The 16,464-nt window shown below is 41.8% G+C and overlaps 1 protein-coding gene across 3 annotated transcripts in view; it reads right to left on the bottom strand.

Annotated features, from left to right (window-relative positions):
- DIAPH2 (diaphanous related formin 2) overlaps positions 1-16,464 on the bottom strand; it is a 1,637,420-nt gene that overhangs the window by 1,127,919 nt on the left and 493,037 nt on the right. For all 3 annotated transcript variants that reach the window (XM_077484914.1, XM_077484903.1, XM_077484922.1), the window contains 2 exons: positions 11,899-12,017; positions 10,511-10,575 (listed from right to left, as the gene is read on the bottom strand). In XM_077484914.1, coding sequence (XP_077341040.1) covers positions 10,511-10,575; positions 11,899-12,017 — 184 coding nt within the window. The remainder of the gene's footprint in view (positions 1-10,510; positions 10,576-11,898; positions 12,018-16,464) is intronic.

Raw genomic sequence — 16,464 nt, 5'->3', positions numbered from 1 at the left:
CCTCCACCAAATGATTTGGACCCAGTTTAGACCAGCTTTTCTCAACCTTTTTAAACACAGAGGAACCTTTAAAATAACTTTCCAGTCACAGGGAACCTAAACATGACTATATCGACAACAAATGATACATTAGTGTGATGGTCAGTGGGAAGAATGCTCCTTACACTTGTGATCATTGGGAGAAATTACTCCCTTACAGATAGCTAAAAAGATCAATGGTGTCAGTGGGAACTTTTCTGGGAGGCAAGAATCACTCTGTGCTCAAGGAACCCCTAACAACCTCTGAAGGAACCTTTGGGTTCTGAGGTCTGGAGGAACCCTTGGGTTCCATGGTCTAGAGGAGCCCTCAGGTTCAATGGTCTGGAGGAGCCCTCAGGTTCAATGGTCTGGAGGAGCCCTCAGGTTCAATGGTCTGGAGGAGCCCTCAGGTTCAATGGTCTGGAGGAGCCCTCAGGTTCAATGGTCTGGAGGAGCCCTCAGGTTCAATGGTCTGGAGGAGCCCTCAGGTTCAATGGTCTGGAGGAGCCCTCAGGTTCAATGGTCTGGAGGAGCCCTCAGGTTCAATGGTCTGGAGGAGCCCTCAGGTTCAATGGTCTGGAGGAGCCCTCAGGTTCAATGGTCTGGAGGAGCCCTCAGGTTCAATGGTCTGGAGGAGCCCTCAGGTTCAATGGTCTGGAGGAGCCCTCAGGTTCAATGGTCTGGAGGAGCCCTCAGGTTCAATGGTCTGGAGGAGCCCTCAGGTTCAATGGTCTGGAGGAGCCCTCAGGTTCAATGGTCTGGGGGAACCCTCAGGTTCCATGGTCAGGAGGAACCCTTGGGTTCCAAGGTCTGGAGGAAACCTTGGGTTCCATGGTATCCTGGTTTAGCGAGACTACTAATGACTTCCTATTGTGGAATTGAAAGTGAATCTTCCCAGTGAGACAGCATAATACATTTCCACTATAGGTCTCAATTCTTGCAGTAATGACCATGGCAACATATAAATAAAACTGAGAGGAGCTTACACCAATTCTTTCTCTATTGAAATCTGAAAAAAATGTGACTGGTGATTTTCTTTAAATATGCATGCCTTCATTAGCAGTGTGACAGTGATTTGTAAGTTTCTATGTTCGATATTAAGCTCTGTTTTCAGTTTGTTTAATATCTAGAGACTTGTTTAGCCCATCTACATTTTAATTGGGCCCTCTAATCGACCAACCCATGTCTCCACTACCGTATTACCAGCAGAGACAAGCTTATAGCTGCAGGGCCACTTTGGGTGCAAATCAATAAAGGCAACAACAATTCATTTTTAATTTTTTTAATACTGAATTTATACAGCTTTTCAAGGCAAGAGGATCGGAATTTGCTAATTTCTTGTGCTTTCAACCAGACCCCCAGAATTTCACCATACTTTAAGATCACTGGTAGTCTTTGGAAGACTGCTGTGCTTTAGCCGCCTCCCATCATTGTATTATCATGACTGACAAAGGTCATTTTTTTTTTTTTTACAGTTTCGACAAAAACTAAAAAAGCATAAGAAAGTTGATAAACCCATTTATCTGGTATTCAGAGTGTGTATATATATATATATATATATATATATATATATATATATATATAGAGAGAGAGAGAGAGAGAGAGAGAGAGAAGAAGAAGGGGAGAAGAGGGGGAGAGAGAGAGACACACACACAGAAGAGGGGGAGAGAGAGAGAGGCAGAGCGAGAGGGGGGGGGAGAGAGAGGGGGAGAGAGCGAGAGAAGAGAGAGAGAGAAGAGGGAAAGAGAGAGAGAGGAGGGAGAAAGAGAGAAGAGAGAGAGAGGGAGAGAGAGAGAGACAGAAGAGAGAGAAAGGAGACAGAGAATGAAGAGGGAGAAAGAGAGAGAAGAAAGAGAGAGAGAGGAGAGAAGAGAGAGGAGGAAGAGAAAAGAGAGAGAGGGGGGAGGGGGCAGAGAGAGAAGAGAGAGAGAAGAGGAGAGAAGAGAGCGAGGTGGAGAGAAGAGAGAGAGGAGGGAGAGAAGAGACAGAGAGAGAGAAGAAAGAGAGAGAGAGAGATATGAGGGGGAGAACGAGAGAGAGAGAGAGATATGAGGGGGAGAAAGAGGGAGAGAGAGAGATATGAGGGGGAGAAAGAGAGAGAGAGAGAGAGGAGAGAAGAGAGAGAGAGAGAGATGAGGGAGAGAGAGGAGAGAAGAGAGAGAGAGAGATGAGGGAGAGAGAGGAGAGAAGAGAGAGAGAGAGAGAGATAAGGGAGAGAGAGAGATGAGAGAAGAAAGAGAGAGAGAGGTGAGGGAGAGAGAGAGGTGAGGGAAAGAGAGAGAGAGGTGAGGGAAAGAGAGAGAGAGGTGAGGGAGAGAGAGAGAGAGGTGAGGGAGAGAGAGAAAGAGGTGAGGGAGAGAGAAAGAAAAAGAGGGAGAGAATGAGAAACAGAGGGATTGCTGCACTTACAATGTAATGAAAAATGAAAACAATGCAATATATGCCATAGTGTTCCCCAACTTGGAACACTATGGCATATATTGTGTTGTTTTCATTTTTCATTAAAGTTTAAGTGCAGCAATCCCTCTATGTTTTTTTTATATATATATGGCCCTTGGGAAGGCCTGATAACTTTGCACTGAGGCTAATTACTGCCATGCACTTTACCCTTCTGGTTATACATAGGTTATATGGTTATATATAGATATATATATATATATAGATATAGATATATATATAGTTTTTTTTTCAGCATGAATGCAGGTTAACAGTTCCGGAACCTCCAGCACAGAATTGATGTAATAAGGGGTACTAGAGTGTGCTGGATGGTCTCTATTAATCTTGGGTACTGAGGGATCTCTGGTTGCTGGGGTGGAGTGCTGGCGATATCTATTGTTGGGGGGTGAGGTCTAGTGTTGCTGGCCAGGTCAATTGTTGCTGATAGGGATCCACTGTTGAGGGAGGGGTCTATTGTTGCTGGCTGCTGGGAGATCTATTGTTGGCGGGGTGAGGTCTAGTGTTGCTAGGAGGTCTAGTGTTGCTAGGTGGTCTAGTGTTGCTAGGCGGTCTAGTGTTGCTAGGCGGTCTAGTGTTGCTAGGCGGTCTAGTGTTGCTAGGAGGTCTAGTGTTGCTAGGAGGTCTAGTGTTGCTAGGAGGTCTAGTGTTGCTAGGAGGTCTAGTGTTGCTAGGAGGTCTAGTGTTGCTAGGCGGTCTAGTGTTGCTAGGCGGTCTAGTGTTGCTAGGAGGTCTAGTGTTGCTAGGCAGTCTAGTGTTGCTAGGCAGTCTAGTGTTGCTAGGCGGTCTAGTGTTGCTAGGCGGTCTAGTGTTGCTAGGAGGTGTAGTGTTGCTGGGAGATGTAGTGTTGCTAGGCGGTCTATTGTTGCCGGCCGGGTCAATTGTTGCTGGGAGGGATCTACTGTTGAGGGAGGGGACTATTGTTGCTAACTGCTGGAGGGTATATTGATGCCGGCTGCTGGGAGGTCCATTGTTACTATTGGGGGTCTATTGTTGGCGGGGTGAGGGTATATTGTTGCAGCAGCTCTATTATTGCTGCAGGGGATCTATTGTGGTTAGCTGCACGGGGATCTATTTTACTGCTTTTCTTGTTATCGGAATTACATTCCATACAAATCACATGGTTACTCTGAAAAGGATGGTAGTGGAAGGTGGGTAGGGGGTTGGAAGCAACGGACGGTGCTCGAAGGTAGGTAGGGGGCGGAGAACAGGGGAGACTCGGAAGTTCTTCTTATTCTCCCGGAGACTCAACACTGGGGTTGATTTACTAAACCTGGAGAGTGCAAAATCTGGTGCAGCTGTGCATGGTAGCCAATCAGCTTCTAACTTCAGCTTGTTCAATTTAGCTTTAACAATAAAAACTAGAAGCTGATTGGTTTCTATGCAGAGCTGCACCAGATTCTGCACTCTCCAGTTTTAGTAAATCCCCCCCACTTTATATTAATAAAACATTAAATCTACTTTATATACTACATTAAGAAAGGAAAATAACAATCCTCTTCCATCAGTCTGTTTGAAGTTGGCTGTGCCTGTCACCAAAGGGCTTCCACACTAGATCTAAGATCTGCATTTGACCCTTCAGAGTGTCGGAATCCTTTTAAACGTGAAATCCAGCTGGACTGCAGATGAAACTTGAGCTGCAGTTACTGAAAAACTTATTTGGCTGTTTTGATGCTAAAAGATTTTATTTTCCTAATCTGAACAGGAAAGAGGAAAGGAGAGAGAAAAAAAAAAAAAAAAGATTTAAGTTCTAAAAAGTATTTGAGATTTCTATAATAAACTCAGTAGGAAGCCTCCGGAATTGGAGGAGTGTTATGTCGGCCATTGTTTGGTGCAGCTGCTCGCGCCCGCCCCCCCTTGCACCGATACCCCCTCACTTCTCCCCGCTGCTTGCGCTGAACATCTAAAGTGCCTTTGAAATATTTCAAAGCTGTCGCTTAAAAATAGACTTCGCCAAAATGTCACTCGGAAAATGGGGGTTTTGGGCGTTCGGCATGGGCTACTGCGGCCTCATTAGACATGGTTCCGTTTTCAGAACAGCATCTCCCTGGCTGTCGGTAAACTACAGGTTCCAGCGCACCTTTGTATGCCCGCTGACTCAGAAGTGTTTAGGAGGACATTCAAAGGTAAAAAAAAAAAATATATATATATATATATATATATATATATATATTTATAAACACACACACATACAGTATAAATGCTATATGTATATAATCCAAAATCAGTTCAGTATTCAGTACATTTTGTTACATGAAGATAACATAGCAATGACAGTTTTGGGCGTTCCCCCCCTTCCTCAATTTCACAACTTTCATTACTATGTTGTCAGTTCATTGTGTTACTTTTATTTATTTTTGGATTAAAATGTTCCCTTTTTGCATTTCAATCCCAGTCCCTTCTTGATTTTGGATTATATACACACAGTATATACATGATAATACCATATGCATAATATATATATATATATATATATATATATATATATATATATATATATATATATATATATATATATATATATATATATATACATACATACATACATATATATATATACACAGACACATATATACATACATATAACTATAGAAATGGCAGTTTTGAATTTGAGGAACTGTGGGGAATTGCACTGTTATTCCTATATTTTCAGTACATTTTGTTACATGAAGATAACATAGGAATGACAGTTTCGGAAGTCCCCCTCACTTCAAGTTCACAACTGTCATTCCTATGTTGTCAGTTCATTGTGTTACTTAAAGATATTTTTGGATTAAGATTTTCCCTTTTTGCATTTCAATCCCAGTCCCTTTTTGATTATATACATACAGTATACGTATGCATATACTAATATATATAGTTAGAGATATCTCTCTCTCATATATATATATATATTAGTATATGCATACATATACTGTATGTATATAATCCAAAATCAAAAAGGGACTGGGATTGAAATGCAAAAAAGGGAAAATTTTAATCCAAAAATATCTCCAAGTAACACAATGAACAGGCTACATAGGAATGACCGTTGTGAACTTGAGGAAGGGGGGATAACAAATCCCTAAACTGTTATTCATATCTTATTTTCATGTAACACAATGAACTGAAAATATAGGAATATCAATTGTGGGGATTTCCCACACTTCCTCAAGTTCAAAACTGCAATTTCTATATTTATATGTATGTATGTATATATATATATATATATATATATATATATATATATATATATATATATATATATACAGTGCCTTGCGAAAGTATTCAGCCCCCTTGAACTTTTCAACCTTTTGCCACATTTCAGGCTTCAAACATAAAGTTATAATTTTTTTATTTTTTGTGAAGAATCTCCAAGAAAAAAATGAAAAGTGGGGCGTGCAAAATTATTCAGCGTTAATACTTTGTAGAGCCACCTTTTGCTGCGATTACAGCTGCAAGTCGCTTGGGGTATGTCTCTATCAGTTTTGCACATCGAGAGACTGAAATTCTTGCCCATTCTTCCTTGCAAAACAGCTCGAGCTCAGTGAGGTTGGATGGAGAGCGTTTGTGAACAGCAGTTTTCAGCTCTTTCCACAGATTCTCGATTGGATTCAGGTCTGGACTTTGACTTGGCCATTCTAACACCTGGATACGTTTATTTGTGAACCATTCCTTTGTAGATTTTGCTGTATGTTTGGGATCATTGTCTTGTTGGAAGATAAATCTCCGTCCCAGTTTCAGGTCTTTTGCAGACTCCAACAGGTTTTCATCCAGAATGGTCCTGTATTTGGCTGCATCCATCTTCCCCTCAATTTTAACCATCTTCCCTGTCCCTGCTGAAGAAAAGCAGGCCCAAACCATGATGCTGCCACCACCATGTGTGACAGTGGGGATGGTGTGTTGAGGGTGATGAGCTGTGTTGCTTTTACGCCAAACATATCGTTTTGCATTGTGGGCAAAAAGTTGGATTTTGGTTTCATCTGACCAGAGCACCTTCTTCCACATGTTTGGTGTGTCTCCCAGGTGGCTTGTGGCAAACTTTAGACGAGACTTTTTATGGATATCTTTGAGAAATGGCTTTCTTCTTGCCACTCTTCCATAAAGGCCAGATTTGTGCAGTGTACGACTGATTGTTGTCCTATGGACAGACTCTCCCCCCTTAGCTGTAGTTCTCTGCAGTTCATCCAGAGTGATCATGGGCCTCTTGGCTGCATCTCTGATTAGTCTTCTCCTTGTCTGAGCTGAAAGTTTAGAGGGACGGCCAGGTCTTGGTAGATTTGCAGTGGTCTGATACTCCTTCCATTTCAAAATGATCGCTTGCACAGTGCTCCTTGGGATGTTTAAAGCTTGGGAAATCTTTTTGTATCCAAATCCGGCTTTAAACTTCTCCACAACAGTATTACGGACCTGCCTGGTGTGTTCCTTGGTCTTCATGATGCTCTCTGCACTTTCAACAGAACCCTGAGACTATCACAGAGCAGGTGCATTTATACAGAGACTTGATTACACACAGGTGGATTCTATTTATCACCATCAGTCATTTAGGACAACATTGGATCATTCAGAGATCCTCGCTGAACTTCTGGAGTGAGTTTGCTGCACTGAAAGTAAAGGGGCCGAATAATTTTGCACGCACCACTTTCCAGTTTTTTATTTGCTAAAAAAGTTTAAAATATCCAATAGATTTCGTTCCACTTCACAATTGTGTCCCACTTGTTGGTGATTCTTCACAAAAAATTAAAATTTTATATCTTTATGTTTGAAGCCTGAAATGTGGCAAAAGGTTGAAAAGTTCAAGGTGGCCGAATACTTTCACAAGGCACTGTATATATATATATATATATATATATATATATATATATATATATATATATATATATATATATCTATATATACATAAACACACAGTATCTCACAAAAGTAAGTACGCCCCTCACATTTTTGTAAATATTTTATTCTATCTTTTCATGTGACAACACTGAAGAAATGACACTTGTCTACAATGTAAAGTAGTGAGTATACAGCTTGTATAACAGTGTAAATTTGCTGTCCCCTCAAAATAACTCAACACACAGCCATTAATGTCTAAACCGCTGGCAACAAAAGAGAGTACACCCCTAAGTGAAAATGTCCAAACTGGGCCCAATTAGTCATTTTTCCTCCTCGGTGTCATGTGACTCCTTAGTGTTACGAGGTCTCAGGTGTGAATTGAGAGCAGGTGTGTTAAATTTGGTGTTATCACTCTCACTCTCTCATGCTGGTCCCTGGAAGTTCAACATGGTACCTCATGGCAAATAACTCTGAGGATCTGAGAAAAAAAAAATTGTTGCTCTATATAAAGATGGCCTAGGCTATAAGAAGATTGCCAAGACCCTGAAACTGAGCTGCAGCACGGTGGTCAAGACCATACAGCAGTTTAACAGGACAGGTTCCTCTCAGAACAGGCCACGCCATGGTCGAACAAAAGTTGAGGTCACGTGCTCAGCGTCATATCCAGAGGTTATCTTTGGGAAATAGATGTATGAGTGCTGCCAACATTGCTGCAGAGGTTAAAGGGGTGGGGGGTCAGCCTGTCAGTGCTCAGACCATACGCCGCACGCTGCATCAAATTGGTCTGCATGACTGCCGTCCCAGAAGGAAGCCTCTTCTAAAGATGATGCACAAGAAAGCCCGCAAACAGTTTGCTGAAGACCAGCAGACTAAGGACATGGATTACTGGAACAATGTTCTGTGGTCTAATGAGACCAAGATAAACTTATTTAGTTCAGATGGTGTCAATCGTGTGTCAACCAGGTGAGGAGTACAGAGACAAGCATGGTGGTGGGAGCGTCATGGTCTGGGGCTGCATGAGTGCTGCCGGCACTGGGGAGCTACAGATCATTGAGGGGACCATGAATGCCAACATGTACTGTGACATACTGAAGCAGAGCATGATCCCCTCCCTTCGGAGACTGGACCGCAGAGCAGTATTCCTACATGATAACAACCCCATGCAAGGTCTTTAATATACACCAGCTCCGTGATGTCGTCATGGTGGAGTGGAAGAGGACTCCAGTAGCAACCTGTGAAACTCTGGTGATCTCCATGCCCAAGAGGGTTAAGGCAGTGCTAGAAAATAATGGTGGCCACACAAAATATTGACACTTTGGGCCCAATTTGGACATTTTCACTTAGGGGCGTACTCACTTTTGTTGCCAGAGGTTTAGACATTAATGGCTGTGTGTTGAGTTATTTTGAGGGAACAGCAAATTTACACTGTTATACAAGCTGTACACTCACTCTAATATGAAAAGATATAATAAAATATTTACAAAAATGAGAAGGGTGTACTCAATTTTGTGAGATAATGTATATACACACACACACACAGTATAACTATACACACACATATCCACGTTCATCTACCGTGTAACCCACTTTTGCATTTATCTACCTTCGCAGTGCTTTGCTCTATGTTTATGTCACATAGACCAGGCAAAATGAGAAAAGATGGCATGTAATTCTCTTTCAACACAGCCCTTTTCCTTTTTATAGACAGCCAACACTCCCCACAAATACAAATAGCATAAATCATGATGAAGTTAATAAAGATTTTACAAAAAACGTTTACAGAAAAAATGAATAATACTTTCTTTGGCCCCAGCTTCCATGAGGGGTAGGAGACCCTTCTTCACCATTGCCTACCGGAAGAATGCATTCCTGCAACAGGCTGAAATTAGGCGTGGTGATGTCACCTGCCCTTACCGCAAGCATCAGAGGCCAAGGCCAAAGGTTTTTTTTTCTTTAATCTGTACATTTTTTTATTTTATGTCATGTTTTCAGCTAATGTATCCAGGTCATTTCATAGCTCCACACAGCTTTGTACTCATTCCTGGCGGGTCCCCAAGTGCTGGTCAAACTTATTTCTGGAAGTACGGAGGCAGGAATTTTAGTCTGTGCAGTCAATGCATGCAGACAAACCCTGATAGCCTATTCTAATAGGTTTCCAGTTTCATCTTAAACCATCATCAAAGGTTAACCACCTGTAAAGAACTACCATGAATGTCCTCACAGTGGGGACAATAAAATTCCCCATCAAGCACGGAACCTCCCATTGTCATCACCAAGAACCTGAAACACTTAGCCCCTGTACACGCGGTCGGAAATTCCAATGGAAAAGATCCAATTGACCATGTTGTCGGATAATCCGACCGTGTGTGGGCTCCATCTGACTTTTTCCGTCTGAATGTCCGACCAACAATGTTTGAGAGCTGGATATAAAATTTTCCGACAACATGATCCGATTGTTTGTAGAGAATTCCGATCGGACAAAGTGCCACGCATGCTCAGATCAAATTATGAGACCAGAGCTATTGGCTACTAGCCGCAACGTAGTTCCGTCGCAACAAACGAACGTCATCACGTTCTGAACGATCGGATTTTCTGACAACTTTGTCCGACCGTGTGTATGCAACACCAGTTTCGGAAGAAATCCGTCTGAAAAAATCTGACGGATTTTGTTGTCGGAATGTCCGACCGTGTGTACAAGGGCTTAGAGTAAAAGAATGGTGTTCTAGTAAAAATAAAAAAATAAAAATTAAAAAATGGGATGACATTACAATGGTGTAGACCAGTGATGGTGAACCTTGGCACCCCAGAGGTTTTGGAACTACATTTTCCATGATGCTCATGCACTCGGCAGTGTAGGGGAGCATCATGGGAAATGAAGTTCCAAAACATCTGGGGTGCCAAGGTTCATCATCACTGGTGTAGACAATCAGGGGTTATCTATATTTAATTCATAGAAACGTCACATAGTTATCCTTGGAGGAGGATATTTGAGTTAAATAAATATGATTCATTCCTTCAAGATTCTGACCTGATACATCAATATTGACCTTTGTATTACTGACAAGGATCACATTAAAAGGCTGTGAGACATTGACCAGAGCATCAAATCAATAGCCGTCTCCAACCGGGGAGGAAGAAAAAAAAGAAAAACAAGCCTTTCACAAAGTGTCCCGATCATAGGAAGCCAATTGTCTGTGCTTCAGTGGACCAAGATTTATCACCTCACCTTCTTGGAGAACTCGGTGGCTTTCTGCTCACTCTCTTCCACTTTGGCCTTGTCAACCAATGAGTCTATTGAGAAAGAGAGAGACATGGCTATGATTAATGCCACTTATTAATGCATTTAGAATTGTGTGAATTACAAAATAGCAACCAAATCAGAGTGCCTTTATTGTTTTATAACCTGCACCGGAAAACAGATGAAGCTGGTTGGATGTTGCAAAGAGCACGTGCATTATTTTCCTATATGCAGATTTAGGTACTTACGAACGGACTATAGTCTTAGTAATAACTTTTTTAGGCTCGGTTCACACAGGGGGCGACACGAGGCGACACGACTTGCCGTGCCATGACCTGACAAGTCGCCCCCGTTCTGTACTACGGAACCGTTCTAAGAAGAGCGACTCGAGTCGCTCCGACTTAGAAAAAAGGTTCCTGTACTACTTTTGAGCGACCTCGGGCGACTTGCATTGACTTCTATACAGAAGTCATTTGCAAGTCGCCGCTGAAGTCACGGCAGGTCGCGGCGCGGCAAGTCGTGTCGCCTCGTGTCGCCCCCTGTGTGAACCGAGCCTTAAGATATACATGTGAATGAAGGAAAAAAAAAAACAAACAAAAAAAAAAAAAACATGTAAATTAATATGGTTACCCAACAAAAGATATTGGTCAATGTTAAAGAATATGCAAACCCAACATTTCCTATTCCTGATATGTAGTTGCTGTACCATCTAAAAATGACAATAAAACCTGGAAGCTGATTGGTTTCACGCCAGATTTTGCCCTCTTCAATTTTTGTAAATCTCCCCTATAACGCAGTCCCATTCAGTGCTGGTCCAGTTGCCATTGTCATGATTGTCAATCAATAAATGTTATTCACTTTACCTGCTAGTGGCAATAGCATTAGGGGTGACTGGTATATTTGGATTTATATTTATTTATTTATTTATTTTAAATCCATGATAAGAAAAAAAATAGTCTTCAATAAAAAATTTTAAATATTCATATTTCAAATACTAAAAACATTTGGTAATGCTGACAAGTCCCCTAGCTATTCATGCAAATTGCATATTTAAATATCAGGTGCGCATTACCTCCATTTTGAGTGCAAGAATTAATTTATCTGAAACTTGGCAGCCAAAAGTTTTCCCAGTATCTGGCTCCCAGTCCTAGCTCATCCTGCCAGCTAGATGCATGTTGGGACTTGACGTTTTAAGTGCAAATCTCTGGGGTCCAAACACATGATTTACAAAGAGGAGTGGGACCATTCGACTGCATAGAGTCAGGTGATTCAAAAGATAGACTCAAGACGTTTTATTGAACTGAACCGGAATATTAAAATGCATGTGATTATCAATATTATTTGGGTTAAGGTTTTCGTTTTTTTCGGTCACTCACCTATTAAATGAGAAAAATCCACATCCAGCCTCCCTTTGTACTTGAAGTCGGGATCCATTCCTCCACATTGCAATACAACCTGGCCGACGCACTCATCGAGCACCTTGTAGTACTGAGGTCTAATGGTAAACAAAATTAGAATACATTAACGTTAAGCAAAGATACTATAAGGTGTAATGTCCTGTTGTGTATTAAGGTTAATTTATACATTGTATATGAGGCTGCCTTTCTCAAACCTTTTTACCTCAGAGGAACCCTTGAAATAATTTTCAGATCTCAGGTTACCCCTGCTAAAATGAATTTGTCATGGGCCAGTAAAAATAATGCCATTAACCTTGGTGGACAGAGCAAAAAATGTTCCCCTTTACAGTGGTGGTCAGAATTCTACCCTTAATGACCACTTAAAAGATTTGCCAAATGGTGTTGGACCTCCAGGCCTCATCAGATGGGAGGTCAAATAGCCACAGCTCAAGGAACCTCTAGCAACCTCTGGAAGAACCGTAAAGGAACAATGGTTGAGAATGGCTGCTTTAAAGAGGAACATTTTGGATGCTATTAACATATTTGTAAGTAGTATATATATTTATGAAATAATTTTAAGGTCTCAGAGAGCATCTGCTAAAATAAATTCATCTTGGGCCAGTGGGAACATTGCCACTTACCTTGGCTAATTGCCATCTGACATCTCTCCACAGTTAAGGCCCGTACACACGATCAGAATTTTTGACAACAAACATGCAAATTAGCTGTTTTGGAGAAATATCCGACCGTGTGTACGCTCCATCGGACAAACTTTTTCAGTTTTCATCTGACTTTTGTTGGCTGTGTGAATGGACAAACTTTTTGACAACATAAGTCTGATGGAGCAAAGTCCGATCGTGTGTACAGAAAACCATCGGACTTTACAAACACGCATGCTCAGAACCATTGCAAAAGATCAGACAACAATACAGAAGTTGACCAATGGTGGTGCTGGAGTAATTGAATGTCCTCTTTTGAAGTGTCATCAGTATGTTGAAATGTCATTAAGTTCGTGTTTGTTGCCTAAAAAGTCTGCAATACAAACTTACGGCCAACGCCCTTTGTACAAAAGTTCACTGGAAAGTTTGTACAAAGCCCGATCGTGTGTATGGGGCTTTACACAGCTATTGATGATATCCTGCTCGTCAGTCCTGCCTACTTAAGCCGTCCAGCCCAGAGGATCTCTGCCTTCTCCTTAGTCAACATCACAGAGACTATCTCCTGCATTCCTGTTAAAAGACTTGCTTGGCTGACATCCCTTCTGGCTCCAGATCCTGCTTGCGGTTCTACTACGCTCACCTCCGGCTCCCTGATGTTTGGCTTGTCTGACTATCCGTTCTAGTTCCTGAACTCTGGCTACGTTTGGACTATGTTTGTTCTATTTAATTTTATTATTAAACAAGTGTGATTTAACTGTACTTCTGTCTCTGTCTGATTTCATGGTTTCTGACAGTGGGCAGTGCGAAAAATGCTCCCTTTTACAGTGGTGGTTAGAATCCCCCCTTGCAGACCACTAAAAACATTTGCCAAATGGTGTTGGACTTCCAGGCCCCATCATATGAGAGGTTGAATATTCACAGCTCAAGGAACCTCTAGCAACCTCTGGAAGAACCCTAGTGTTCCATGGAACCATGGTTGAGAATGTCTGCTTTTCGGAGTAACATTTTGGATGATATTAACATATTTGTAAGTAGTATATATCTTTCTGAAATTATTTTAAGGTTTCTGGGAATGCCTGCTAAAATTAATTCATTGGGAGTCAGAGAAAAGAATGTCCTTTACATTGGTGGTCAGTGGGAAGAATGTCCTCATACAGTGGTGGCCATTATGCCATCTTTACAGACTGAAAAAGAACATAGGTGTCATGGGATCCAGAACTATGCAGAAACCATTAAATGGGAGGTAAATCAGCCACAGCTCAAAGAACATCCAGCAACCTCTGGAGGAACTTTAGGGCTCCATGGAACCTTGGTTGAGATTGGCTGCTATACAGAGTAACATCTTGAATGGTGTTATCATATTTGTAAATTGTATAGATCTTTCTGTATGTTTCTAATAACAATCTTACATACTAGGGTTCATTTATAAGAGTAGAGCATATTCATTTTTCAAATGGCAACAGTAAAACCCAACACCGCAGCACACTACAATGCACATTCCTTGTGTGGTAGTGCACTGCTTTGTTTAACAAAAAAACAAACAAAAAAAAAAGTTCATGCATTTTTTTCTATCCCCCGTGGTGCCTTGGGAGCACTTGTATAATGAATGGCCTGCCTTACCACAATTCACATTAACACGACATAAGGTGCATGCATTAACACACCTTAATAGGCCCTTTGCTTATTAAATGAGATGAACCCAAATGAAAATTTAAAGCATACCCAAGCTTGTGTAAGGAGAATTGTAATAAGATTTGAAGTTTGGCTAGCATGTGATTGGATGATTGAAGTCAACATAGTTACAACGCATTTACTAAGTCAAAAATCACTAATAGAAATACAGATGCAGCTAGGGGATTGGCTTTCAACCACACTGCCTCCTGATTATGGACTCTACCGCTTTGCCAACCTGTACACCCCATACACATATCAGAGTAGAGTTCAAAAACAGAGAACGGTACAGGCATACCTTATTTAAATCAGCACAATACAGTAGCAAAAAAGCCTTGTCAAGACAGGCCTAGCTCCTCTGTAGTCAGTGGAGTAGGAGGTGAGGTTGATAATTCTGGCCTGCTTAGTGTCTCTCAGGCTGCTGCTCTGATCACTTCCCCCTGTATTCTAGAATATTATAGAATCATAGAATAGTAGAATCATAGTAGTAGAAAGAATAAAGTGGGCTGCTTAAATATTTAATGGGGAATCCAGCTAATCCCTGGGGGGGATTGGCTGGAAATAGATAGAGGCCTGAGGCGGGGCTAGAGTTCCTGGGTCCAGTTCTCCTGGGTCAGGATCACTGGGGATGTCCTCTAGAAGACATTGAGGTCCCAGTTGACACTTTGGCTAGGGGGCTTGCTCGCAAAGGTTAGTCCTGGAGTCTGCTTGGATTTGGAGAAGATCACTGAAGAGTGCTAGGATGAAGTTGGGGGACAGGTGTCCAGCTGTCCTATGGTGGCGTGAGTCTGTGTCTCCCTCCCTGAAGAGTGCCTGGTGGATTTCGGAAGGAGGAAACCAATGATCCTGTGCCCGTGTGACTAGATGACCCCGGTTACGGTTAGTGACTGTGTGCATTTTTTATTTATTTTTTTGCTCTTTTGGGAAAAAGTCCTTGTCATCTGTCAGCATTGGAGAGTGGGACATTTTATTCAGCTTAGCAAAATCGAGAAGGAGTCCTCAAATAGTTCAGTTCACCAGTTTGGGGTATCCCATGCTCCCTTCACCCCATCCAAGTTAAATTTTCCAATAAAATATCAAAAAGACACCCCTAGACTGCTCATTAGTCGGAGTGCTACAGGGTGTTGAAGTTAACCCATTGGCACACCAGCCACACACAAATATGAAGCCTCTCGTGGGTGGGCCTTAGTGCCGAGTGATCGCATATTTGCGTTCATTGGTGTCAATGCCGTTGTGCCGAGAACGCACGCCCTGCACGCTCCAAATACAGTTACCGGCTGCTAACAGAAAGCTCAAAATTGCTACCTGTGATCAGGCGCTTTCCGATCATGTGACTGCTATAACAGCCAATCACAGCAGTCACAGGATCATAAGCCCTGCCCCCCGGTACCCTAAACCCCTTAAAGGGCCGAGAGGCACCGGCTCCAAGGGGTTAAACCCATTAAGACCTCTACTATAACAACAGTCCTTGTATTGGATGTAACACACGGTTCCAATGTTGTTCATTGCAATGGGAAAGATAGACATTTCCTTCCTTCATTCCTCTAAAAACAGCAGTCTCATTTTCATACAGAAACATTTTTTATATGAGTGTAAAATTATGTCAAATCAAATTATAGTCCTTCATCTAATCATCCCATTTTGGAGGATCCATTCAGAATAAGACAATGCAAGGCCCTGTGGTTTTTTTTTTTTTTGTTTGTTTTTTTGGGAGGAGATAGGCTCAGCATACAGGCTACGGCAATAAAAGCGTTTCGCCGTCAGCTGGCGAATAATAAAAAATAACAATAGTCAGGAGGAACAGACACTTGGGGCTGGAAATACGTTTTATGGGAGGGAGAAGAAAAATGGTGATGGTTGCGCACAATGCAGTATCTACAGATGACTGTATTTGAATATTCAAAATTCACATCTGTCCCTTTTGTTATCTCGCACACGTCTCGGAGGGATGAAAGATACTTTTCCAGCCGGCGTTGGGAGCCTGTGTGATGTGAATAATGTGCAAAGGGGACCTAAGTCTGTTTCAGCTGCTTCGGAGCTGATATAAATAGACATATGTCAGTGAAGATGTCTTCATTATGAGGGCGATGGAGAACCTCAAATCCTAGGTAATATTTGACTTCCTTTGAGCGATGGCAATTAAGGTGTCATTTACATGAACAGTGATAATAACCAGCATAACAAGAAAGGTGTAAAAATGTCTGCAGTTTGTGCA

Source organism: Lithobates pipiens, unplaced genomic scaffold (assembly GCF_037356315.1).
Source record: "Lithobates pipiens isolate NorthernLeopardFrog02 unplaced genomic scaffold, aLitPip1_a1.2 Scaffold_1, whole genome shotgun sequence".
Taxonomy (NCBI): Eukaryota; Metazoa; Chordata; class Amphibia; order Anura; family Ranidae; genus Lithobates; species Lithobates pipiens.
Note: the sequence above shows the minus strand (reverse complement) of the source record. Positions and strands in the feature narration are given on the sequence as shown.